The 25,743-nt window shown below is 42.1% G+C and overlaps 1 protein-coding gene across 1 annotated transcript in view; it reads left to right on the top strand.

Moving 5' to 3' along the window:
- Nucleotides 1-25,743, top strand: part of pcloa (piccolo presynaptic cytomatrix protein a) — a 99,266-nt gene that overhangs the window by 61,734 nt on the left and 11,789 nt on the right. Inside the window, exons 8-20 of the mRNA XM_061715000.1 lie at nucleotides 846-893; nucleotides 1,445-1,527; nucleotides 3,766-3,841; nucleotides 6,113-6,238; nucleotides 11,484-11,592; nucleotides 11,946-12,010; nucleotides 14,034-14,215; nucleotides 14,567-14,617; nucleotides 16,998-17,128; nucleotides 19,572-19,598; nucleotides 20,533-20,626; nucleotides 23,331-23,402; nucleotides 23,488-23,734. Of these exons, the coding sequence (XP_061570984.1) occupies nucleotides 846-893; nucleotides 1,445-1,527; nucleotides 3,766-3,841; nucleotides 6,113-6,238; nucleotides 11,484-11,592; nucleotides 11,946-12,010; nucleotides 14,034-14,215; nucleotides 14,567-14,617; nucleotides 16,998-17,128; nucleotides 19,572-19,598; nucleotides 20,533-20,626; nucleotides 23,331-23,402; nucleotides 23,488-23,734 (1,311 nt within the window). The remainder of the gene's footprint in view (nucleotides 1-845; nucleotides 894-1,444; nucleotides 1,528-3,765; nucleotides 3,842-6,112; nucleotides 6,239-11,483; nucleotides 11,593-11,945; nucleotides 12,011-14,033; nucleotides 14,216-14,566; nucleotides 14,618-16,997; nucleotides 17,129-19,571; nucleotides 19,599-20,532; nucleotides 20,627-23,330; nucleotides 23,403-23,487; nucleotides 23,735-25,743) is intronic.

Raw genomic sequence — 25,743 nt, forward strand, 5'->3', positions numbered from 1 at the left:
TTTTGTAATATGGATGTTGGATATTGCTTGTGTATTATAATACTAAACTATTAGTATTTTCTCAGTGAATGACAAAAAAAACTTCAAAGAGGCATGTTGTGTGTCAATTTTAACTATTTATTGCTTGATAAGCATGATAATTGGTGACAACGCATCTTTGTGTGTAATAAATATCACTTTGACTTGCATGTCTTGTCCTGAATATTTGTGTTTATGGTTTTGATAAATCTGTCCTCACTAGCCCTTTTAAACTGCATTTCCTAAAGGAGTTATCCAAGTATCCATATTGGATACCTTAGACAAAATAAGTGGAGCTCAACTCTGTAAATAAAGTTTACACAGGGATAGATTTTGTCTAGGGAGTTGAAAAAAAATGGTTTTCTTAAGAAAAGCAAATGTAGGAAATGTAGATAAAGTGATTTTCTGTTGTTTTGCTTACGAAAGAATATATTGCTAAGCGTACATGCCGTCACCTTCTACGTCACATATCTAATTTCCCTCCAGGGCTTCCGTCAGCTGTGGTGATCTGTAAACAGGCTCGGATCAGAGCCCGCTGTGGTTTGACAGTAACCAATTTGTTCTGACCAATCAGAGCAGACTCGCCTTTCAGGGCGGGGACTCTTAAAGGGACAGGAGCGACTTTCTTCTTTCATATCATCATTTACCTCCACCAACAATACTCCATTTCCCACACTTACTGCTTTGTCCTAAATGTTTCTGATTAACCCATGATTGATCCGCTTCCAAGCTGAGGACTATACTTTATTGGACCATGATAAAACATGTAAATGCTATTGTTTATGCCAATGACTTTTGCAAAGTAAACCCATTTGCCTTGATTCCAGCGCTAAGTGATTCCCTGATGGCTTTGAACAGAGACGATGCAACCAATGGTAGAGTATTAGTTTAGTTCTCTCTTAATCCATATAGCTGACATATTAACATGCATTACAAATAAAACACACACAACCATGAAATAATGAGTAAATGTTGGGGTGATTAAAAGGATTGGAAAAAAACAACGTTATTGTACTTTATAATTGCATTGCACATCAACTTTTGCATGATTGTTTACAAATGTGCATTTAACAATTTGATATATTGATTGTCAGATATAAGTACATATTAATGATTATATACCCAACATTTACATTCATGGGACTTTGAGATCATAGGTTTGCACATACAGTCTTAACCTGTTAGATTCACCCTCAAACTGCTTTATTTTCCTGCTTATTTTCAATCTAAGCTGTATTCTGTGCTTGTGTTGTCCTTCTGCTCTAATACCAACCACTAACCAGATTTCACCTGTAACAACCTGAGTCGTGCTCAGTGCCATCACTCTGAAACGATCTGAGCTCCATCCTCTCTGGAGCGATGCGGTCGTCCTGATTCTCACTCTGGTTATGAAGCATTGCTTGTGTTTTTTGTTTTATCCCTGAAGCCTACCACCTCAGACGGGAAGAAACGGACTGGTTTGACAAACCAAGAGATGGACGGACAGAGAACGGGAAGGATAAGAGACAGGTGAAACGGGAAAAGTACCCAGCATGCTTTTCCATGTTTTTATCTTAACTGAAGTGTTGCAATGGCGAATTATCACCTTATACATCATCATAAGCTAAAATAAAAACCAATGTAGGAGGTTTTGTTGCATTTCTATGCTAAATAAACACAGTGCATCCAAATCTCGCAGCTCTACCGTCCAAGACTTTATGTCAGCACTTAAAGTAAGCTCGTAAAGTAAACGATGCGTTCAGGACAGATTCTGGCCGTGCGTCATGATGTCACCAGCCTGGCTGATGGAAAACAGCAGTTTTGCCGGTCTAGTGATCTATCAGGACACCAAGTTAAGTTTAAAAGCACAAAGGAAGAATTAGTCAGCTTCTATTCGGTAGAACAGTTGTTTGTTTTTATTTCCATAATGTCATGGAAAGAAATGTGTTTGGTTGCGAGCCATGGTTTTTCCAAGGTTTAGCTGGAAAGGCCGTCAGACGTCAGAATCGTCTGCTATGATTTTTCAAAAAAAAATAGAGAGTAAGTAAATAAGTAAAGTTTATTTTTTATAGCACCTTTCACAGACGAGGGAATGTCACAAGGTGCTTCAAAAAGAATAAAACCATACAATAAAAACAAGACGATACAGTTAAAAAACTCCTGGAGTAAAAGTACATAAGATCAACATGATGGTCATAAAACAACCGTCTCACTACTGATGTTTAAAAGCTCAGAGAAACAGGTGGGTTTTAAGTGCAGAGAACGTAGAGACGGCGGGAGATCGGTCCAGAGCCTCGGGGCGACGGCCTGGAAGGAGGAGGAGTTTTTAAAATTGGGGATGTGAGCCGTCTATCAGAGCAGGTCAGCAGCCTTTCTGCAGAGTTTTGGACTTGAAGACGAGACGGTTCTTTCTTGTTTAGGCAAGAAAACAAACTGATCTAAACGAGATGACACAAAGAGCATGAATAATCATTTTTGGAAACAGCTGTTCTTAGTTTAGATATATTCCGTAACTGGTAAAAACAGTTCCTCTTCACCAGTCAGAGTGGTGTTCTAATGACATTTTCTCAAAGACAACACCAAGATGAGACACTCAAATCACCTAAAAACTGGTTGATAGTTGGAATGACATCAGTTTTATCTGATTTCAACTGCAAAAAAATCCGAGCCACTGTTTTATCTGAACAAGTCACTCCATCGAGGAGTTCGATTGCTGAATTTCTGAAGAGGTGGTGTGTTGTTTGTATATCAGTAGTACAAAAGTGGGAGAACCAACTTGGCATTAACCAAACCAATCAAAATCCTGCAGCGTGTAAACTGAAAATCTTTTTGTTTAATGAATTTGTGCAAAATCTTGTGCCGAGGCAGGACGTTTGGACATCTGGGAAAGCTTTCAATTCCAATTCAATCAATTCAATTTTATTTATATACCATCTATTGCAATAGAAGTTGTCTCTAGGGGCTTTCCAGAGACCAGAACATGACCCCCGAGCAGTTATTGCATAAACACTGGCAGGTAAAAACTCCCCTAGTGGGAGAAAAACCTTAAGCCAAGCAGTGGCAAGAAAAACTCCCCTTTCAAATGCACCTGCATGTTAGACCGAGGCAGGGCGTTTCCATGAACATTGGAAACAGGCGTTTTTCACTTCCTGGCAGACCTCCGGCCTTCACAGGACGTTTGCAGAAATCCGACCAATCAGACGACCAAACTCTAACATTTCTTTTTCTAAAGTCATTACAAAAAGGTTTGAAGATGTAATAACTGCAACGCCGATGCAGAAGCACCATAGATTGATTGAAATTTTTATCTCGAACATGAAACAGTAGTGAATAAAAAACAAAACAATAATAAATAAATGTAAATAAGAAAACAATAAAGAAAAATAAATAAATAAAAACATGCATCCATCATAATTAACATGCTCAAAAAGGAGTAGGAAGTAGTAAAAACGTATTAAATCCCACCCCCTAAACTCTATTTCATTATGATCAAAATTAATTTAATTTCTATACAAAAATGAAAAATAAATTCTATATATACATATATAACACATACACACACAAATGTTATATGAATATTAATAATAACACGATCAACATCACAAGCCTTAATTGAACTAATTGAAGAAACCACAAATTCCATAGATAAAAAGAAATAGATAAGATAAAAGTATCCGTCTGGTGTCCACTTTAATGAGGTTTGATAACACTTGGTAACGGCAGGTTTTTAAGGTTTTTAAGGTGTCTTTTTTTGTGTTTGGACCACAGGGCAAAGGTCCGTACTACCCGTTCCCTCACCTCAGGGTCAAGCTGCAGAGGGATCCCAAAGACCGCAGTGTTTCAGGTAAAACAGCTAACTGACTGCAAGAAGCACGTCCGAGACATCCGTCTACTTTAAACGATGACTAATAAGAATATCATTAAGAATGACCATAAAATTAAAGGTTGCTCCATAATGAATAAAGACACTGAAGTGTACATTTGTATTATGGGTCGTGTTTGTTTTACAGAGCGTGGATAGCACGCCTCGTGCCTTTCATCCCCTTGATAGTAGTAAAAATCCACATTACGTTCATCGCACCGATCCTCAGCGTTTCCTGGCTGCTCATCTGATTTGGCTCGTCTCCACACTCATCAGTCTCCGCCGCGCTCCAAACGGCTTATCCTTCACACTTCGGATTATCTTACGCAATTAACAAGCAGCCGGCAAAGGAAGAATTCTGTTGATAAGTTCTGTTGAACTGAGTCATTTCATCTTAGAAGGACGGAGAGAAGCAGCCGGTTATTAAATTTAATTTGGCTTTTATTTAATTTGATGATGGTATGAATCCAAGATTTCATCATTTCCAGTTCATATACATCTGATACGTTGCCATTTCCTCTCACAAAACGTTGGGTTGGCTGTTATTTAGTCCCATTTCTCCAGCGATTTCGTGCTGCGTTTAGGTGGCGGCTGCTGGCGTGTCAGTCAGTCCTGTACCCTTCTCTTCCCCAGACATGCGTTTATATTATGTGCAGAATGAGGTTTTTTATTGTCTCGGTGGAGAATCCATGAACATCCTGGAAAAGGTGTCATTTTGAAGGAAGCATACGTTGCTCAAAGACCTGAGTGCACTTTTCTGCATGAATGGTGACATCACAGAAGAGTAGACGTGCAGTAAAACCAGAGAAACTGGCAGCTCCTCCTGATAAAGTTGACATGAGGTTCTTTGACATTTGCAAAAGTGACTTAGGATGTTAAACTTGTATGATTCAGTCCACGAGTCCCTCTTGTTCGGTTTCATGCTTCTATTTGACCCCTTTTCCACCAATCCGGTTCCAGGGCTGGTTCATCATTGTCGGTGTATGACGTAATAGTGCCTTAATTCAATATGCAGGTGTTGGACTGGATCTACTTTGGGCAGTTTCACCAAAAGTAGGGAGAAACACTTTATTAATCCCCAAAGAGAAATTAGTAAGTGATCAAATCTTCCCTGGATATCAGCCATCACAGGCATCTGGTAGCACTGGTACCGCTCAAACGGTCCCTGTAGAACAGGGGTCGGCAACCCGCGGCTCCAGAGCCGCATGCAGCTCTTTAGCGCCGCCCTAGTGGCTCCTGGAGCTTTTTCAAAAATGTTTGACCTTTTTTTTCCTTTTTTTCTTCTTTTTTAAATTTTTTTCTATTTTTCTTCTCTTTTTTTCTTCCTTTTTCCTTTCCTTTTTAATCTTGACATTTCAACTTTTTTCTTGAAATTTGGACTTTTTTCTCGACATTTCAACTTTTTCCTCGAAATTGTACTTCAACATTAATCTCGACATTCCGACTTTTTTCTCTAAATTTTGACTTTTTTTCAACATTTCAACTTTTTTCTCGACATTTCGACTTTTTTCTCAACATTTCGACTTTTTTCTCGAAATTTTTACTTTTTCTCAACATTTTGACTTTTTTCTCAACATTTCGCCTTTCGCCATTTGCCTTCATTCTAAAGCTTATACAAGACTTTTTTGCGACTTTTGTGTTTTTGGTCCAATATGGCTCTTTCAACATTTTGGTTTGCCGACCCCTGATGTAGAAGTATCCACGTCCACTAGAGTCTCAATTTGGGGGAAAATACCTTTAAGATCTTAACGTGTATTTGCTGACGACTGAAAACGACGCGCTCGGAGCGGAAATGGTGATATTCTTATTCAGCTTTGGCTTCATCTGAGCAAGATTTGACTTTTTGTTGCCTGTAAACTCAGACAAAATGAACCCAAATGTCATATGTCCAATCTCCAGTATTTAATTGTATTCATTGTTAAACATGTTGTAGCTCTGAATGCTCCTAGACTTCAGGTCGCCTGCTCAAACAGATGAACCACAACAATGAGTCCACTTCTGAACATGACTTCAGTCTTTCTCAGATACAGTTGTTGTGCCTAATCTTGCTTTGAAATGCTGGAATGGATGTGTAGTGAGAAATTAAATTAAATTAATGAGACAAAAAATGCAATTTCTTGTGATGACACAGAAGTTAAATGAACTTAATGCTGTTTTATTGTCTTATTCTTTATTTATACATTTTTAGGTGAAACATTTTGCATGACTGACATCTAAAGGCAGTGATTGCAGATAAATGCATTATTTTTCCAGGAAATGGTCTTGGCATCCGTGTGGTTGGAGGGAAGTGTGTCCCTGGGAGCGACGGGGAAATCGGAGCCTACGTGGCCAAAGTGCTGCCCGGCGGAGCTGCAGAGCAGACGGGAAAGATTCTGGAAGGTGAGACGTCAGACATGGATGACTTTAGCTGGCTGAAGCACCAACTTGGGGATCGGTCTGTTGCCGTGTTCGTTAGAAGTTTAATGAAGAGGGAAGATCATGAGTTTATTGTTTATAAGCGTTCTACAGACTTTTGCACATGACATCTCTTAATTAGGGCCCGAGCACTTACAGTGCGCAGGTCCTATTGTATCTGTAGGAGATGTTCTCGTTTTTATCTTTCTTCCGACGAAATGAGGGCCTTTTTTCCCCCTAAACGTGCCCCAAAAGTCACCAAATTTTGCACGCAAGCCAGGCCTGGCGAAAAATGTGATATTTAATGGTTTGCATTAATGGGCGTGGCCTAATGGCTCAACAGCGCCCCCTAGAAAACTTTGTGCCTCAAGCCCCACAATACGGTTTGACGTACATGCACGAAAATCAGTACACCTCTGTATCATGTCACAACTTTAAGAAAAGTCTCTTGGCGCCATGGCCGAAACCCAACAGGAAGTCGGCCATTTTGAATTAATCGTGTAATTTTGGCGCAATTTATGCCATTTCTTTGGCAGTTAATACGGCCCGAACCGTAACGTGCACCCAGGTGTGTTATACATCAAAATGTGCGTCTTGATCCTGCGACGATGGGCATTACTTTTCTCAGTCAAAAGCGTTACCGTGGTGACGATAGACGCCCCCTTCATCTGATTGGTCCATATTTGTAGTTCCTACTTTCTGCAATAACTTTTGAATGGTTTGACATAAAGACTCGTGGGTGGCGTCATCGGACTTAGTTTTGAGTCCTTGACATTTATTAGTGAAAATTGCACGCGTGACGGCCTGTTCATCGCTGCTTGCAGCTTTAATTCTGGTTGTTATTTTGCCAGTAAAAACTGATCCTCAGTAAAACTGAGGAGTAGTTTGCAGCCACTCCGGTGCAGGTTGGATGGCGTCCTTATTGCACCGTCCTCAGGGTTGATGGCTTCACATTTGTGTCCAGGATACTCTCATATTCTTGTTCAGATGCAGAGGAGTGTTCTAGCTTTAGCACAATAAAGCTTTATCCATCACAGAGTCATGTCCAGACTGTTTTCCCTTCTCAAACGGTCTCCAGACATGTATTATCCCAGCATGTATTTGTGCTTAAAAGACTGAAAATAAACATTTAAAAAGCCACAAACATCCTTTAAACTTCTCTCACTCTGCCAAGAAAATACCAAGATACCAACATAAAAAGAGCACATCTTGAGGGATGCACAGCCGAGTGGAACGATGCGGTAAACGTTCGCTGGATGGATCTTTATAAAGAACCGATTCCAGACTATAAAAAGACTTTTAAGGACGTCTCAATCAATAACAGAGTTTGTTATCTCTGAGCAAGAGTTGTGGTAGTTGCATCTCCATCGACTTTCTTTGTTCGGTGATGCGAACAAAAGCTGCCTTCCCCAAACCTCGGGGGGATGGGGGGGGCACTACCCACAAAATGACTGCTCCGCATGTTGTCCGAGCAAACGGACAGTCAATCACACGTGAAATCTCGGCAGGAGTGAAGACAAAAATAGATTTTAATTTGAATTTCATTTCAACACCACCTGGCATCGGGCCTTGACGCGCATTTAATGTTCTGAGATGACAACAAAAACAGACATTTTTACAACTTTCTCACAGAATGAAGTTTCTCATGTCGCATAATCGCAGAAAGACCTGAAGTTGAAGTTGAAAAATCTCAACTTTATGCAAATGAGCAGCGGTGACGCCGAGGCAGCGTCCAATCACAGACCGGGATTCCCGAAGCGAGAAGCCTCAATGCAGATTGTACTTTCATGAACACACAAACGTACACTGATTCATGAGCACTGCACTAACAAACTTATTTTATCAGTAATTAATATATTTCATCAAGCAAACTGACATTTTTGCTGATTTGACTGCCGTTTTTACCTGAACTGCTCATGTGAAACACGTAACTGATGGGTGAGGAGCTGGATGGTCTGAACGATTTTATTTGCTACATCGATCCAACGCAAAATAATTAAAAAACGTGTTTATTAATCACAAAACACAGTTTAAACATTATGACCAAATCCGCTCCGACCCGGTGTGTCAGTGTTCACCGCAGACAGACTGCAGCTTCACCGGGACCAACGATGACGGTTGATGTTGATCCAGGACCAACCTGGTTAAGGAGCATCAAACTCACTCTTATCTATTTATTTTTATTTATATAGCGTCTAATACAACAGATGTTGTCTCTATGCGGAAATAACGCTAAAATATAAAGGCTTGGACCTGCGTTACATACTTTAATCTAAAACTCGTCCAGTTTTTGGTTCTCATATCTTTCTCATTCCATTTCCAGTTTTAGTCTTTATTTTATTACTTTAAATCTCTAGATTTTTAAAGCTTAAAGCGTGTGACCCTGTCAAAGTCTAATGCTAGTGTAGTTTCTGTCAGCCTGTTTCACTTTTAGTTTCAATCTAGTCTTTGGGTCAAGCTATCATTTTAGTTTTTATTAGTTTTAGTCACGTTCATTCTCCTTTTAGTTTCAGTCGACTAAAAGTCTGAATATTTTAGTCTTATTTTAGTCAGAATTGTCCAGGACTTTTTTAGTCTAGTTTTAGTCAAAGATTGTATTTATCCAAACCCATTTTACAATTCAAACAATGTTATCTTATTATTATATTATTGTTACCTCATAGACTCATGAATACATTCATTCCAGATAAAGAAGAGTCTAATTTGAGTTTACAACATGTTTATTTTTCCACATTTCTCCCCATCTTTTTCTTTTTCGACGACACATTGGGTTTTCTTTTCCACGTCTATTTAGGAAAATGGATCCAAAGATGGTTCTTCTTCTTTTCCCAGCCCCAGAGAGAGATGGAGATTAAAGATCTTTGTTAGAACATTTCGTTTCGTTTTGCTCAATGAAAATGAAGACACATTTTAGCAGTTTTTATTTTGTAATATACATTTTAGTCTCGTTTTTATTCCTCTATGATATTGCATTATATATTTAATCATCGTTATCGTCACATGACCAGCATTTTCATTGCGTCTCGTCTCGTTTTCCTCAGGTGATAAAGGTTCGTTGACGACGATATTTAGTCATAATTTTCGTTGACAAAAGCAACTTTAAATGCTTCCCTGTATTGTACGAATGTATCTCTGGCCAGAGCTGGAGATTCTCACTCCGATGAACCGCATCGCCGACAAAAAGCAGGAATTAGATCTCAGTTGTGGACGTAAACAGTTCAAGGAGCAGACCTCTGACACAAAGTCATGCTCCATTTAAACCGGGACACCCGGGATCCCGTTCCCCCGGGGATGCTGGGATACTGGATCCACATGGGTCATTAAGTCTCAAAGCACCCTGACATTCGAGCTCTCACAGGAAAACTCCCATAAACAGACGTTCCCCAGGGCGAGATGCAAAGATGACGAGGTTTACGACTGCATGCTGCAGTAACCACCTGCAGTAATCTTATAATGTGAAAAAAAATACATTTTATGAAGTGCAAAACAGAAGTTAATCGTCCCGTTCGTGCCACGGAGGGTCAGGGTTGTGCATCCACTTTCAAACTTTCTGACACCACGGCTTCCCTGTCACTCGCTCGCAATGCAGCTGGAAAGTTTCACGGCAAGAGGAGCCTCCTGATGAGCTGCTTCAACCTGTGTAAGTCCTGCGGCTGCAGGTGTGTGTTTGAGGCTGCAGTGGGTTTGCTGTGCTGAGCGGGTTCCTGTGGGCCCAGATAAGAAATTAGACATCTGCCAGTGCAAAAGTGCAAGTTTTTTTTTGTATTTCACGGCAGTGAGTGTGTTACTACGGAAGAGTATTAGGGCCATGCAGGAGAAAAAAGATTTTTTTTATTGTGCAGTTCGAGAAAAAAGTCGAAATGTCGAGAATAATGTTGAAATACAATTTCAAGAATAAGGTCGAAATTTCATGAATAAAGTAAAAATTTTGCCTTTTTTCTCAACATTTCAACATTCTTCACGAAATTTGGACTTTTTTCATGAAATTGTATTTCAACATTAATCTCGACAATTTCGACTTTTTTCTCGAAATTGTACTTCAACATTAATGTAGACATTTCGACTTTTTTCTCAACTTTTTTCTCGAAGTGCATAATGAAAAAAAAATCTTCTTCCTCTAAAATATTATTTTAATTTTTCTCCTGCCTGGCCCTAATACTCTTCCGTAGTGTTACATTTGAAATGTTGTCCCGTAAATCACGCTTTTGTGGATGGAAACGCTTTCTAACAAGAGATAGCTGACAGGAAATTCAATCAGAGGATTGGTTTGTTATCGCTTGGACTCATTTGGACACAAATGGACTGAACTCTAAATAGATGCCCATCTCCTGGCTTTGAGTTCTGTTTGGTTTGAAGAAACATATCAGTTCCGAGGTCCCTGCGTTATGTCACGGAAGAGTATTAGGTCCAGGCAGGAGAAAAATAAAAATAATATTTTAGAGGAGGAAGATGTTTTTTTTATTGTGCACTTCCAGAAAAAAGTCGAAATGTCGAGAAAAAAGTCAAAATGTCGAGAATAATGTTGAAGTACAATTTTGAGAAAAAAGTCAAAATATCAAGATTAATGTTGAAGTACAATTTCAAGAAAAAAGTCGAAATGTTGAGAAAAAAGTCAAAATTTCATGAATAAAGTTGAAATGTGGAGAAAAAAGACGAAATTTCGACTTTATTCTTGAAATTGTATTTCAACATTAATCTCGACATTTCAACTTTTTTCTCGATATTTCGACTTTTTTCTCGATATTTCGACTTTTTTCTCTAAATTGTATTTCAACATTAATCTCGACATTCCGACTTTCGAAATACAATTTCAAGAAAAAAAGTCAAAATTTCGAGAAAAAAGTCGAAATGTTGAGAAAGTCAAAATTTCATGAATAAAGTTGAAATATGGAGAAAAAAGGCAAAATTTCGACTTTATTCTTGAAATTGTATTTCAAAATTATTCTTGACATTTCGACTTTTGAAATACAATTTCAAGAAAAAAGTCAAAATTTCGTGAAAAAAGTTGAAATGTTGGGAAAAAAGACAAAATTTCTTAAAATTCTTTCTTATTCTTGAAATTGTACTTCAACATTATTCTCAACATTTCGACTTTTTTCCCGAAGTGCACAATTAAAAAAAAATGTTCCCCTCTCAAATATTTTTTCTCCTGCATGGCCCTAATACTCTTCCGTATTTTGTAACGCCAAATCGTTCATATCAGATATTTTTTCTCGGATTCAAATTCTAGGAATGCAAGTTTTGGAGTGGAATGGTCTTGTTCTGACGGGGAAAACCTACGAGGAAGTGCAAGGACTCGTCGCTCAGCCGTGCAGCGAAGCAGACGTCTGCGTCAGGCTGTGAGTTTGACCGCTGTATTCATTTATGTCTTTTCCTTCATGCTGTTTTAAATTCTTCTCCATCACACCATTCAAATATGCATGATTAATCTTTCTGATCCCGTCCTATTCAGATCATATTTCCTGACTCCTTATCTCCTCAAGATTTCCACCCGGCCTGAGCTCACGTTTCAGATATATAAATAGCCAGTCGTGATTGCAGGGCTTTGCTGGTCATCATCATCAGTCCTGCTGCATTTATCTTAGTCGTACACATCTTTTCTTCCCATTTTTTTCCTCCTTCGTCCTGCTTTTAGTTTCCTCAATTTTACTACTCAGAGGTACATGAATTATTTATTTCTTGATCTTTACAGGGATCTCAACATGCTGGCTGAGACGGAGGGTTCTCAGCAGCTGGATGTCCAGGAACACGGCAAAGGTGGGTTCAAGTGTTCATCTAATATTACTTCTTCTTCTTTTTTGGGTCCCTGATCCCTTAAGATTTTCTGATCAGATCACTGCTCGACCTAAAGGTTTTCCGATCTTTACCTTTTGTGGAAATCAGGGAAAGGACAGTTCATTGAATGGTTACTGGGGGAAGGCTGGCTCCAAAAAAACAAGTCTCGATTTACACCATTTATTCTGGGGGACATTTCGATGCCTTTGAAGCAATCTAAGAAAGCTTTTAAAGAGCTAACTTTGTTTTTTATAATACTCAGAGGTACTGTACCAGAGAAAACAGGCCAGAAGCCTATAAGCCAGTTTTTCTCATCATTGTTTGAAGCTTCTTTTTTTTTTACATATATATGATTGGGATAGCAGCACGTCTGAAATGAGAGAAACACAAGAAAACACACAACGGGCACACAAGCCTTGGAATCTGCAAGAGAGAAAACAAACAAACAGAAAGGGAAGAAACAAGGCAGAGACATAAACAGCAACCGTTCCAAGTCTCTAAGGCCACGTTTACACATTGCCGGGTATTTATAAAAACAGATATTTCCCTCTCTACGTTTTGAAAAATTCCATCGTTTACACAAGATCGTTTTCAAAATCTCTTCATTTACACAAACCTGCATAAATACGCTGTTAAGGTGCTATGAGCAGCCAAACCTACAGGGGCAGTGTAACGAGAAGCATAAAGTCATGCTAGCCAATCAGAATCCTGGAAAAAACATCAACAAGTAACTTCCAGTCATGAGCATGAGGCAAGAATAAGCAATGAGACTCATTAGCGCCACGACGACCGTCGGGGTTACTGCAGCCAACAGCGAAGCCGGCACGGGAGCGCGTGTGTAATCTCATGTGATTTTCAAATCAAGCTCTAAATATGACTTACAATGTTATCTTACCTGGTCAGTAGGAAATGAGCCATGTCAGCATCTGTTTTCAGTCCCAATTCAAGTTGAAGCTGCCTCCATGACTCAAACGCGTATATAATGTTTACTCGTGCGCCGCCGAGAACGCGCATGCAGCGTCATTTGACGTCACATCCGCAGGACAGTGCGGGAATTTCCGGTCCGGAATTTCAGCACATTTTGCAGCACACAGCCAGTTCAAGGCAACGGAGAGATACACTAGAGGGCTCATTCTTTTTGGTTTGGAACGCTTCATCTGACATTATTACTAGAAAACTTAAAACGTATACTGCGTTACACCGAGGAAGAACCTACGGCGTAGGGCCTGCGTCGGGACCATAATTCAAGCTTTACTTCCAAGACGGAACGAGAGTCTTTTGTTTGGAGTGACAGAGAAGTGGAGTTACTTTTAAGTGTGACTTTAGAATATAAAACAGGTAAAATACAAGAAAATATTGACGGTGGCCAAACTAATTGTAAACGCAGGTCGCACACATGACGCTGGTGACGTTTCTGTCACATAATGTGACGTTCTGAAGCCTAAATGTCCGTTTCCCTCCGTTTACAAGCAAACGTGAAAACTGAGTTTTTGAACATCTCCACTTTGGCCGGAGTTTTCAGAAATGATCGTTTTTGGTGACTTTGAGCTTCTTTTCGTGTAAACGAACGGCCAAAACGCATGAAAACACCACCGTTTTTGCTACGTGTAAACGGGACCTAAAACTAAATCAGTAGGCTACAAGGCTACTAGGCTACTGCGATTATCTGTTCCCCAAAACTGTGGGGTGAACATGTAGGTGAGTGAGGGGTAAGTAGATCTGGGAATGGATCCACATGGAGGAATTAAAGGGAGAAAATTATTAGCCCCAAAACTGAACCTTGGGGAACTCCAGAGAGCTGCCAAAAACAAACTAAATGAACTAATCCAGAGCTGTACCGTTAATCTTCAGCTGCATTTTCCTTCAGGGACGTAGGAATATATAAACTTGCTGCGTTCATTACACAAACATGCTTAATCAATCAACCAAAGGCTTGCAGCTGAGATGAGCCATCGGCCTGTCACGGTTTTGTGACTGCTGTGACTCTCATGTGTGAACCGTTTAGGGGACAGACCTCCCAGATCTCCAGGCGTTGATCCCAAGCAGCTGGCGGCCGAGCTGCAGAAAGTGTCCCAGCAGCAGGGTCCTACATCTGGCTCGTGCTCCAGTCTCCCAGCACCGACGTCGGCAACCTCCAGCCCCGGCCAGGGATCCCCGTCCATCGGCAAGAAACGGCACGGCACCAAGGCAAGTCCGTCACACAGGTTTCTGGACATGTTACGCATCTGTTTTTGGGTCAGAAATCTGGGCTGAAGCGTTAGTTAGAAATTCAGGCTATATTTGGATCGAAGGTGGAAGCTAATGGATATATTGAGGGGCTTTTGCAGAACTGCAGAGATCAACGATGCAGCTATAAATTGCAGGGCAGTTTGAATAAATACGTCTTAACTCTGAACTCAAAGTGAATACTGAAGCAGTTTTGCCTGAAGCGGCGCACAGCACTGTATGTTATGTACAGTATGCTCACCCACCAGTAAACACACCACCCACAGATTCGTATCCTGCAGAGAGTAAGTGTGTTGCTTTCATGTCCCACAGACTACAGAGGCAGCGAGGACCCAGACCCATCCCATCACCGGAGAGATACAGGTCTGTGAAAGGAAACCGTGAGTCTGCTGCAGCCGCTGCAGGATGTGTTCGGCTGTCTCTGCTGCTATTCTGGGTTCTCATGGGTCGACTGCACTGCTGGAAGCTCGGCTGAGGTTTAAGGTTCAGCCTGTTGTTTTACCCGTGTGGGATGTAAGGAACTCACGTCACCTCTTAAACCCCAACGCTCTGCCATCGGTAAATAAGATTAACCTGATCTCAACTGCTGAGTCCATTTGAGGTGTCTTCCTCAAACCTCGACAGGTGCAGAGGTGTTTCCTGGTTTTTCCTGGTCCAGGGCCATCCAAGGGGCCACATGTGGCTTTCTCTTGTTACACAAACCCAGAAGTGAAGAAAGGTGCAGTTCCTCCACTGACCACTGGGAGCTGAAGCGAGTCAGTCTCCATAGACACCCAAAAATGATGGACGTAGGCTTTTGATACATGATAGCTACTGACTAACTGACTTCTTTTATTTCAGAATTTCAGAATTTATTAAAGGATGGCCCCTTGAGATGTGCCATCTCATTTTCAAGCGGGTCCCAAGAAAACATACAACATTACAATACATCACATTACAGTATAGACATACATGACATAAAACAAACATAAGTCTAGTTACAAAATAGACAAAAAGAATAACCGGAAGAATGAAATGAATATAACATAACAGAGAGAAGGACAAAAAATACATAAATAAATTAAAAACATAGGCAATTTGTTTTAAGATGAGAGTATAATGACAACTTAAAACAATGAAAAGAGGTAATAGAACGCAAAAAGAGAGAAAGATCATTTAATTTTAAAGCTCCATCAGATTGGAATGATCTTTTACCAACCTCTTTTGAAATTGATTTGAAATTTGAAAGAGAGTTATATAAAATCATGAGTTATTTTAAATATGGAGGACAGTGAAAATAAACACATTTAAAAAGGAACTGAAGCAAGCCAGTGAAATTGCCGTCTAGATTTGGGATGCAACCAGTTCAATGAATCAAACATAAAACAATGATGTGTTCTGAAATATAATGTGAATAAAGACCCAACAGAACATAGCCTAGTTATTCTTGCTTCAAAGATAAAATGTCTTTTTTTTAATGCCATTTGTACTGAGAAGCTGCTGCAACAAATTTTAGGATGACCTGGAAGATTTGGGGTGAAGCAAAGCAAATATCTTCAGGTTTCAGCTCTGGCAGTTCTCTTTTCAGATATCGTTTCTGCAACAACATTTGAAATGGAGATGTTTGAACAGATTTGATCAGAATCACTGTAGCTGACATTAGTTAGCATCATAGGTTAGCATAAGCTAAGTAAGCCAAGCTAAAAAAGCTAACTTGGGCACATGAGTGGGCAGTTCTTGGCAGCGGTTTGTCCAGGTTCAAGGAACCTCCTATTCAAACGGTCCATCATGGTGCAGAATTGAGCCTTGCACTGGTATCTATTACCCCTTCTCCACCAAACCGGTTCCAGGGCTGGTTCTGGGCCAGTGCTGAGTTCAACAGGGCTTTCTGTTTCCACTGACAAAGAACTGGCACTGGGAAAAGCATCATGGGTCTGAGGAGGAGACAACCTGTCTTTTAGAGATGTGTCCACGGAGGAACTACGTGGACCAAGTCCTGTTAGAGCAGATACCTGGTTGTTGCTGCAACTTTCACGCAAATGCAGCAACGTAACTGACGTTTGCAGCGACGTAAAGACGTGGCTCCCCTTAGCACCTGAGCTGTGGAAAAACAAACTGGTTCTCAGCTGGTTCCCAAGTTGAACGAGTTGTGAACCAGGACCAGCCTTGGAACTGGTTTGGTGGAAAAGGGGTAACAGGGTCTCTGGCTCATGCACAATATGGATTTTAATCGTGCCATTAGCAAAATTGTCTGATGTTTGATTGTTTTCATGGGCCTGGATATACAGTAGCTTCACATTTAGCTTTTCAACCTTCGGTAATGTTGTTTTTAGGCTTAAATTTATGTTTTCGTCTTTGTGTTGATGACTCTAGTCCTTTTTGTTAAGTGGTGATGTCACGTTACAGACGTTAATCGCTCCTCAAGCTGTTGGGAAGAAAGTAACTAGCTCTTTTTCAGGATCCAATATATCCCCCAAGTTTATTATAGTAAATAAATATTTCTTCGTGGATGTAAAGTCCATTTTATATGCAGTTTTAGATCAGCTAAGCCTGCAGACATGTTTCAATTCAAGCTGAGCTGCAGGTTCATCTCAAAATACTGCGTTTCAGTTAGTACTTCTAAGTTAAGTTAGCCGCGTGCTAACCAGCAGTGCATTTGGCCTGATAAATGCAACCCAAAACCGATTTGATGGCTTTGGTCTCCGTGTCCTCTCACTCAGGTGCATTTGAATCCATGTAAATTCAGTTATGTTTCCTTTTCCAGCTTCAAATCCACTACGACAAGCAGCTTGGCAACCTGATCGTCCACGTCCTGCAGGCCAGAAACCTCGCGCCGCGGGACAACAACGGCTACTCTGACCCATTTGTAAAAGTGTATCTCCTCCCAGGGAGAGGGTGAGTCTGGGAAGAGAAAACTGTAAGCACACCTTGAGTAGTTCAAGCCTTCAGGTAATGAACGAGAGCTGCCAACATTTAGGTGAACCTTTTGGCTGATTTAAAAGGAGGCGTGTACGTGCGTGAGTCCGCGTGAGTTCCTGCCAGACGGGTTGAATATAACGGCACATTCAGACCAATATGATTCCATCGATTAGCTCCGACCTAAATCATTCATTTAAGAATCGGTTTACAATTGATTTTCACTTCACATGACATCTTTAGATGTGCAGCACTTGCTCGTTCCTTGATACCGGCGTCACACCACAAAGACACATTGGATTTATCAGTGTTGGAAGGATTTACTTGGCAGAACTGATCCGCTCCTTATCGCTGCTAAATGACATAAACAACGTAGGTAATGTGAGGTTTGCTCCGGAGATGGGAGTTGCGCTGCAGGTGGGAGTGCTTTCAAAATCAATGGCTCTCATATTTACCTGTAATGTGATCCAGACTCAAGTCCGTGCTTGCTTCCCCCCCTTCTCTTCAGGGAGCTTTTTATTTACTTCATATTGATGATTTAGGTTAAAAGTAATAATTTATGGCCCTCTTCTCGTCAGGCGTTGACACAGGCCTCCACCTGACACACACTCAGACACCATTTTGAGATGTTGACGGCACTGGAGCGATGCAGAAAGACATTTTCAGCTTGGCAACAACAACCCCTTCAGCCATGCTCACTGGAGCACATACTCGTGTATGAGCTCCCTGCGTATACATGCATCCTCACAGCCATCGGCACCGACTGCAGCTCATGCAGAAGCTTTTTGTGCTGCGTCGCGGATCTCCCGGCAACCACATGGAGGCTCTGCAGTGGCTGAGGACAATGGCTCGGTTCACAGCCATGAGAAAGGCAGGAAAAACCTCTACTTTAATACGATGAGAGAGGCTCACGGAGCTGGGAGTAGGAGCCTCTTTAGGCCGCCGGCCAACACTCACCATCGTAAGCCTATTACATGTTCGACTGCAACTTGGAACGCTGTGTAAAATACAAATAAAAACCCAACACAATGATTCATGAATCTCATAGAACCAGTATCGTGGTCTGTGGTTATGACTTCGAGTATTCAATCCTCTTTCTTTTTATTGGCACTTTTAATTTGAAAACACTGTTCCAGGTGTGCGTCGTCCTCTGTTCTAATTGTCGACACCTGTGTCTTGTTATTTCTCGAGTGTTTGTCAGTGTCTATATATTTTGTATTGTCTCCAGTACCTCCCTTGCTAGTCTGCCATTGGTAGACTAGATCGCGTACTTCTGTTTTGTTTTATTTTCCTGCAGTTGTGCAGGTTGTTATTATCAAAGTAGTGAGTTTAGTCCCGCCCCCGGGGGCTTCTATGTTTTGGGATATCTCCTGCAAACATTGATACCCCACATTTTTACTCACAATAGAGCATATAAAGCTTAGACAAAGCTTAAAGGAAGGACTTGAACCAGGCCTTGTAGGATATAAAATAAGGGTAATTTTTGTAATTTGATGGCAACAACACGTCTCTAAAGGGAGGAATATACATACATATATATATATATATATATATATATATATATATATATATATATATATATATATATATACACACACACATATAAAGTATGTTGTACTGTATGTACTGTGTGTGTGTATATATATATATATATATATATATATATATATATATATATATATATATATATATATATATGTGTATGTACAGTACAGACCAAAAGTTTGGACACACTTCCCCATTTGTTCAAATTCAAAATTATACAATATTGTGAACAAAATCTGTTTTATTGTAAACAAAATCTGGATATATTGAGATTTTCAAATCGCTGCATTCTGGTTTTATTTACATTTTACACAGCGTTTTTGTCAGAACCGTAGAAGTTGTAGATTGTGCAGATACGTTGGCCGCAGATGTTCATGTCGGGCTCAGAGTTTAACTCCATTAGTCGTTTCACATTTGTGTCAAAATCGAAATAGTTGTCTTGCACTTGTTCTCTCTAATGGGGATTTCTTTTTAACCTAATAAACCGTGTACACACAAATTCAATTAGAGTGTTTTACATGCATTTTTCATGAGGCCCCGGCCAACTACTCGACCAGGCGTAAGCGAAATCAGATGTTCACCTCAGCCATAAAAGAGCGGCAGGTCTCCACTGTGGTTGCCAAAAGATGCTTCACATGACCTCAGAATCCTGTCAGCACCTTCACGCGCGGCTCATGACGCACCGCAGCGCAGATCCAACCCGCCGCCGCTGCACCCCACGGTTCCCTGCTCTGGCCCTCCTCAAAAACACCCAGTAAATCACGCAGCCAGACCTCAGGCAACCCACAGGCACTCTTCGACCCCACCCACGCACCTCCCTCTGATGACTGTTTCTGTATGTTGTTCTCTACATTTAATGCATGCTGGACCCCCTCAGTCAGGTCATGGTTGTCCAGAACGCCAGGTATGTGACTTGCCCACCTTTGGTTCTCTTTTGGTTGATAAAACTGGTTGTCAGTGGGGGTTACGAGGCGGCCATGTTGGAAGCTAATTAATCCAGTCCCACTAACTCTCTTCACCCTTTTTAAAAGTTGAGTTTTCCATTACTCATGATGTTCCCTTCTGCTGTAGGAGTGATGAAAACGTTCCCTGATAACTTTAACCTAACACATGTCAACAAACCCTCCCCCCCCTGTGCTGTTCTAGTAGAAGATCTGAGACCCGGCACCCTTTAATTTCTCCTTTTTTGTAATTCAAGCCCCCCCAGTAATGTTGTCCTTTAACATCATACTGCACCTTCTACTACCTCGCCACAGTCGGCTCCCGTTACTCTCCTCTGTCCCGACTCATGCCATTGTTTCCCCAGTCTCCTGTAGAGTAGCCTGTTCTCGTCGTTTCTGAACTAACTCTGCAAACCTTTTCTTATCTTGCAATCTTAAAAAAACAAACCCAATTCTCTGCAAAAAACATCCATCTTAACTTGTAATTGTTTATCTGTTCCAGTTCATTTTTCCCCTCAAAACATCTGAGATGATTTCAATCTCTTGATCAAAACAATGATCCTTTGTGAAGATCTGTTTCCAACAGACGCTTTCGCACTCAGAGCGGACTTTTCTTAATTTTACTTTACATCTAAATTTATAGACCAAACGACTTGATGCACATCAAAATGGACTTTTTTGCAGCCCACCCTGGCATCGTGCCCTGCCGTCCGTGCACGCAGGTTCATACATCGTTACCATCAAAACAGTGTGCACCACTTCATCCCCCTCCCTCCTCACTGTCACATCGTGCCCTGCTCTAACATGTTGTCCTCATTTCAGTGTGGTGGTCCATCAACCTCCGGGGCGTCTGCATGCATGTTGACCGACATGTTACTCTGTGGTCTGTTCTCACAGCGCCGAAAACAAGAGGAAGTCCAAACACGCCGGCCGGAGCCTCAACCCCGAGTGGAACCAGACCGTCATCTATAAGAATATTCACTTGGAACAGGTGATGTGTTTATTTACACCATGGTCTGAGCACTTGCTTTAAAGACACTCTATGGAGCAATACCTCCTCTGGCCACATGGGGGCAATTTGAGCTGCTGTGCTGACAAAACTACTAATGAATGACGATGGTCCTGCGTGTCTTGTAATACCACTTTGTCTCACTAGAGGTGCACTTGTTTGTGTCTTACGGCAGGGGAACGCGTGAACTTTATTGTGAAAAGCTGTCCACATGTGGTCAGAAGTGCTACTGATACATAAAGTGGCTTTAAAAAAGAAATAACATCGGCACAAAGTGTAGAAGGAATTGAGCTTTATGAGACTCACAAACACCTTTTTTTCCACTTGTTTAAAAATAAAATATTATTTATATACATTTTTTTAAGCAGCTATGATTAAAGGTTCTGATGTATCAGATTTGATAAGGTTTCCATATGTGATAGGGACAGAAAATCCCAAAAAGTTTAATAAAATTAAAAAAACAAAAAACATAAATAACTCAAATTATTTCTAAAAGTTGTTTTTTTATTCAATTTTATTCATTTACAGTGTGTAAATAACACTTGAAAAACATAAGGAAACAAAGGGAAAAATTCAAGTGTTTGCCGTAATACAAGTCAAAAGAAGAAGCAGGCAATAAAAAACTATACAAAAAATCAATAGATAAAAAATACAAGGTATAGCATGTACAGTGTAGTATAGTCTTCTACAGGTAAGAGCAGTATAAAGTGGATAAAGTGACCAGTTAAAGTGTCCAAGATAGCATTCATTTAATTCTCTGTGTATTATTTCATATGTCAGAGAAAAAAACGGGTTAAAGTTGTCCAATGTTTGTGATTGACGGATGCTGATTACTATTCTACACCCGTCATCATCACATTGGCTACAAACACACCGCTCTTGACATTATATCAGAGGTGATGCCAACGCGCCTCATAGAGTTTGAATTTGCAACGATATCATTCGACTGTATAAGTAGGGCGCTGTGTAGGAGCCCTGAGAGATATCAGCAGAATGAGGCAGGGGCAGACGTAGCTTACGGGAAGACAAAGAAGAATCTGGCAGGAAACAAAGGAAAGCCCTCAGCATGAATACGTAGAGGTGGTGGAGGCCAGAAACCCGCTTTTGCAGAAATAAAAACAAGAAGCAAACTGAGCTCACAAAGACGAGAGCTAAGAGACAAAGATGGTAACAAAACCAACAGGCCATGACGGCAGAGAGCACTAAAACCCGTTTCTGCCGTCAGGAGAAGAACCCACATTCACACAAATACAACATTTCCTGCTTGGAGACGCCGATAGCCGGGTTTTTGATTGATATGAATCAACAACGAGTGAATTTGTTGCCATAAAATAAGTCTGAAATACACAGATTTGTTCTCACATGAAGCAACTGACTGGTTGTTGCTCCGAGGGGCCCCCCGTTCAGACGTGGGGGGTTTCATCACCGTTACACCACAATCTTAGATTCTCCCGTATGGTCCTGTTGGTTTTTTTCTTTTCTTCTGTCTTTGCATTCTTGGGTCTGTTTGGCTTTTTCTAAGATTGCATGCTGTGACCCCCCGGCATTGCAGTATGTAGCGTGTTGAGGGTTGGGGTTAGATGCAATGCATGCAGATTGTGCAGATGTTCACATTCTTTTTTTTTCCGTGCTACATTTGGAGAAAACCAACACGAACTGAAAGTGTAATATGTGGTTTCCAAAGTTTGGTTGCCTCTGCGATGCTATCCACTGTGGTGCCACACATACCCCTTTTCCACCAAACCGTTTCCAGGGCTGGTTCTGGTTCACAACTCTTTCAACTTATGAACCAGGTGAGAACCGGTTTGTTTTTCCACAGCTCGAGTGCTAAGAGGAGCCACGTCATTACGTCACTGCAAACAGTGACGTTGCTGCGTTTGTGTGAAAGTTGCAGCAACAACAAGGTATTTGCTCTAACAGGACTTGGTCCACATGGCTCCTCCGTGGACACATCTCTAAAAGACAGGTTGTCTCCTCCTCAGACCCATGATGATTTGCTGCATCCAGATTCATTCTTAATTGAAAATGTCTCCGTCTCCCAGTCTTGCTATTGACGTTGGTCTTAATAACCCCCCCCCTCCGCCTACGTAAGCGGTTCTTTCCTCTAGCCCAGCAAAGAGTTGGTGCTACCTTGGAACCGGTTTATCTGGCCCGGAGCCAGTTCTTTATCAGTGGAAACAGAAATCCCGGTTCCAAACTCAGCACTGGCCCAGAACCAGAACCAACCTAGAACCGGTTTTGGTGGAAAAGGGATAATAGATACCAGTGCAAGGGTCAATGCTGCACCATGACGGACCAATTGAATAGGAGGTTTCTTGAACGTGGGCCAATCGCTGCCAAGAACCGCCCACTCATATGCCCAAGTTAGCTACTTAGTTCTTTGTCAGTGGAAACAGAAAAAGCCCTGTTCCAAACTCAGCACTGGCCCAGAACCAGAACCAGCCCTGGAACCGGTTTGGTGGAAAAGGGGTAACTGATGTCCGACAACGATACACAGCTGTTGTGAGGAATGACCTTCACGGGGATCCAGCGTTATTTTAGATGATCGTAGGGATTGGAAACCACAAAAGCTAAATGCCGCCAAAAAAATACCAGACCCTGCGCCGTTTCTTTCAGTTTTATTCTATAATTCTCTCAGCAAACATAGTTGGAAACAGATGCATTAAAAACTATGTGTGTGTTGCAGCTGAGGAAGAAGACTCTGGAGGTCAGCGTCTGGGACTACGACAAGGCCTCCTCCAACGACTTCCTTGGAGAGGTAAACTCCATTTAACCGAGGTTTATTTGAAGTGGTACCCGTTTAACTTTTGGCCACATCTGCTGACCCGTTTTGTTTGTCCCAGGTCCTCATCGACCTGTCCAACACCGCCCAGCTGGACAACGTCCCGCGATGGCTCCCCCTGAAGGAGCAGAGCGAGGGCGACCACCACCGACGTTCCCACTCCAGCCAGGGCCGCCACAGCTCCTCCAAACCCGCCTCGCAGCACTCTTCCCCCAAAACCGCTGCCTCCCTGCATGAAAATCAGGATTCCCCCAAGTCGTCCGTCATCAAGAGCCGGAGCCACGGGATCTTCCCAGATCCAGCCAAGGGTAGGACCACATGACTTCCTGCTTCCTGAATGATGCCATCCCAGACAACGTCCTTCCCCAACAACCCCTCTGCTCTTTCTGCTCCTCCTGTGCTCTTTCCTTTTTGTCTCTTCTCTATTTCCGCTCTTCTTCTCTTCACTCTCTTCTGCCTCTTCCTCCCTTCCTCCCCCTGAGATCTTGTCAGCAGTATAGAGGGAATGCGCATGACGTCACAGCATGTTACGCCCACTGAGTGGCAGAAAGACTGAGTGGCAGCGTAAACTTTCAGTTTGAGCTACCCGAAAACATCTAAAATGTATTTATTTATTTATTTATTTAAAAGGGACAACGCACATTGATTGACATGAGCACTTGAGTCCATCATGTAAATGTGCCAGATTTAGCCATACAGGCTAATTTACATCTGCAGTCCCTGGCAGGTTGATGACATACAAATGGGAAAGAGCTGTTGTGCAATCGACTGTACTCACAAATCGGAGTTATCGTTTTACAGACTGCCGAAAAATAAGCTTAAGAGAGACAAATGGATTGTATGCCTTCAAGCTTTGCTTCGTATATTTCCCCAGTGTAGAAATTAAGTACATATAAATATCAAGAAACTGGATTCGTGGTCCTCCACTGGGAAAGGGTGGCGTACCTTCTCCGGGTGGGTGGAGAAGTCCTGCCTCAGGTGGAGAAGTTCAAGTACCTCTGGGTCTTGTTCACGAGTGAGGGAACGATGGAGCGTGAGATTGACAGAGGGATCGGTGCAGCATCCGCAGTTATGCGGTCGGTGTACCGGATCGTCGTGGTGAAGAAGGAGCTGAGTCGAAAGGCGAAGCTCTCGATTTACCGGTCAATCTACGCACCTACCCTCACCTATGGACATGAACTTTGGGTAGTGACCGAAAGGACAAGATCGCGGATACAAGCAGCCGAGATGAGTTTTCTCCGCAGGGTGGCTGGACGCTCCCTTAGAGATAGGGTGAGGAGTTGGGTCAACCGGGAGGAGCTCGGAGTCGAGCCGCTGCTCCTTCACATTGAGAGGAGTCAGCTGAGGTGGCTTGGGCATCTGTATCGGATGCCTCCTGGACGCCTCCCTAGGGAGGTGTTCCAGGCATGTCCCACCGGGAGGAGACCCCGGGGAAGACCCAGGACACGCTGGAGAGACTATGTCTCTCGGCTGGCCTGGGAAAGTCTCGGACTCCCCTCGGAAGAACTGGAGGAAGAGCTGGTGTTTGGGGTGAAGGAAGTTTGGGCATCCCTGTTGAGGCTGCTGCCCCTGCAACCGGGTTCCGGATAAGCGGAAGAAGATGGATGGATAGATGGATTCGTGGCCAAATATTAATGTCCATGGACCACTGGTTCTTGGGGTAACTGTACGGGTCACTGTCAAGTCCAACTGCCTTTAATTTAAGCCGTTAATCGGCTGTTATCCCATCTTCTCCACTAGTTTCAGTTCGGGTAGATGGGGCTCATTAGCCTTGGATGGCAGTCCATCTAGGAGAAGGATCACCCTGATTTCAAAACCTTGGGAGTAAACCCGAATAAAAATCTGGTCCCATGGTCCTGGACGAGACACAAACTGGAACCACAGACATCGGGCAGCAGGATGTCTGTCAGTGGAGGCAGCAGAAGAGCTCTCAATAGGGCCAATGATGCCTCCACAAGACGGCGTGCGGTATAGCTTCCTGTAAGCAAACAGACGGCGTCAACCAGCAAGTCAGCTGCTACTGCGGGGCGATCGCTTCATCTGCACTGTCTGTTGCATTCTTTTGTACCACAGTGCATATGATGTCGAGAACCAGAGAGGCAGTCTGGTGGGGGGACAACACCAACTGGCTTACGTATAGTGCAAGGCGTTTGTGTTGGAGGTGGAAAAGCCCTGTGGCGATGGAGTGACTATGACGGTGGCAGGCTTGAGAGGCTGGAAGCTGCTAGTAGGAGCTCTGCACACAGGCGACTCGCATCTGATGGTCGCAGCTGATCTGAATCTGAGCCCAGTAGGCTGAGGCAGCAATGCGAGTGAC

Source organism: Cololabis saira, chromosome 23 (assembly GCF_033807715.1).
Source record: "Cololabis saira isolate AMF1-May2022 chromosome 23, fColSai1.1, whole genome shotgun sequence".
Classification (NCBI taxonomy): domain Eukaryota; kingdom Metazoa; phylum Chordata; class Actinopteri; order Beloniformes; family Belonidae; genus Cololabis; species Cololabis saira.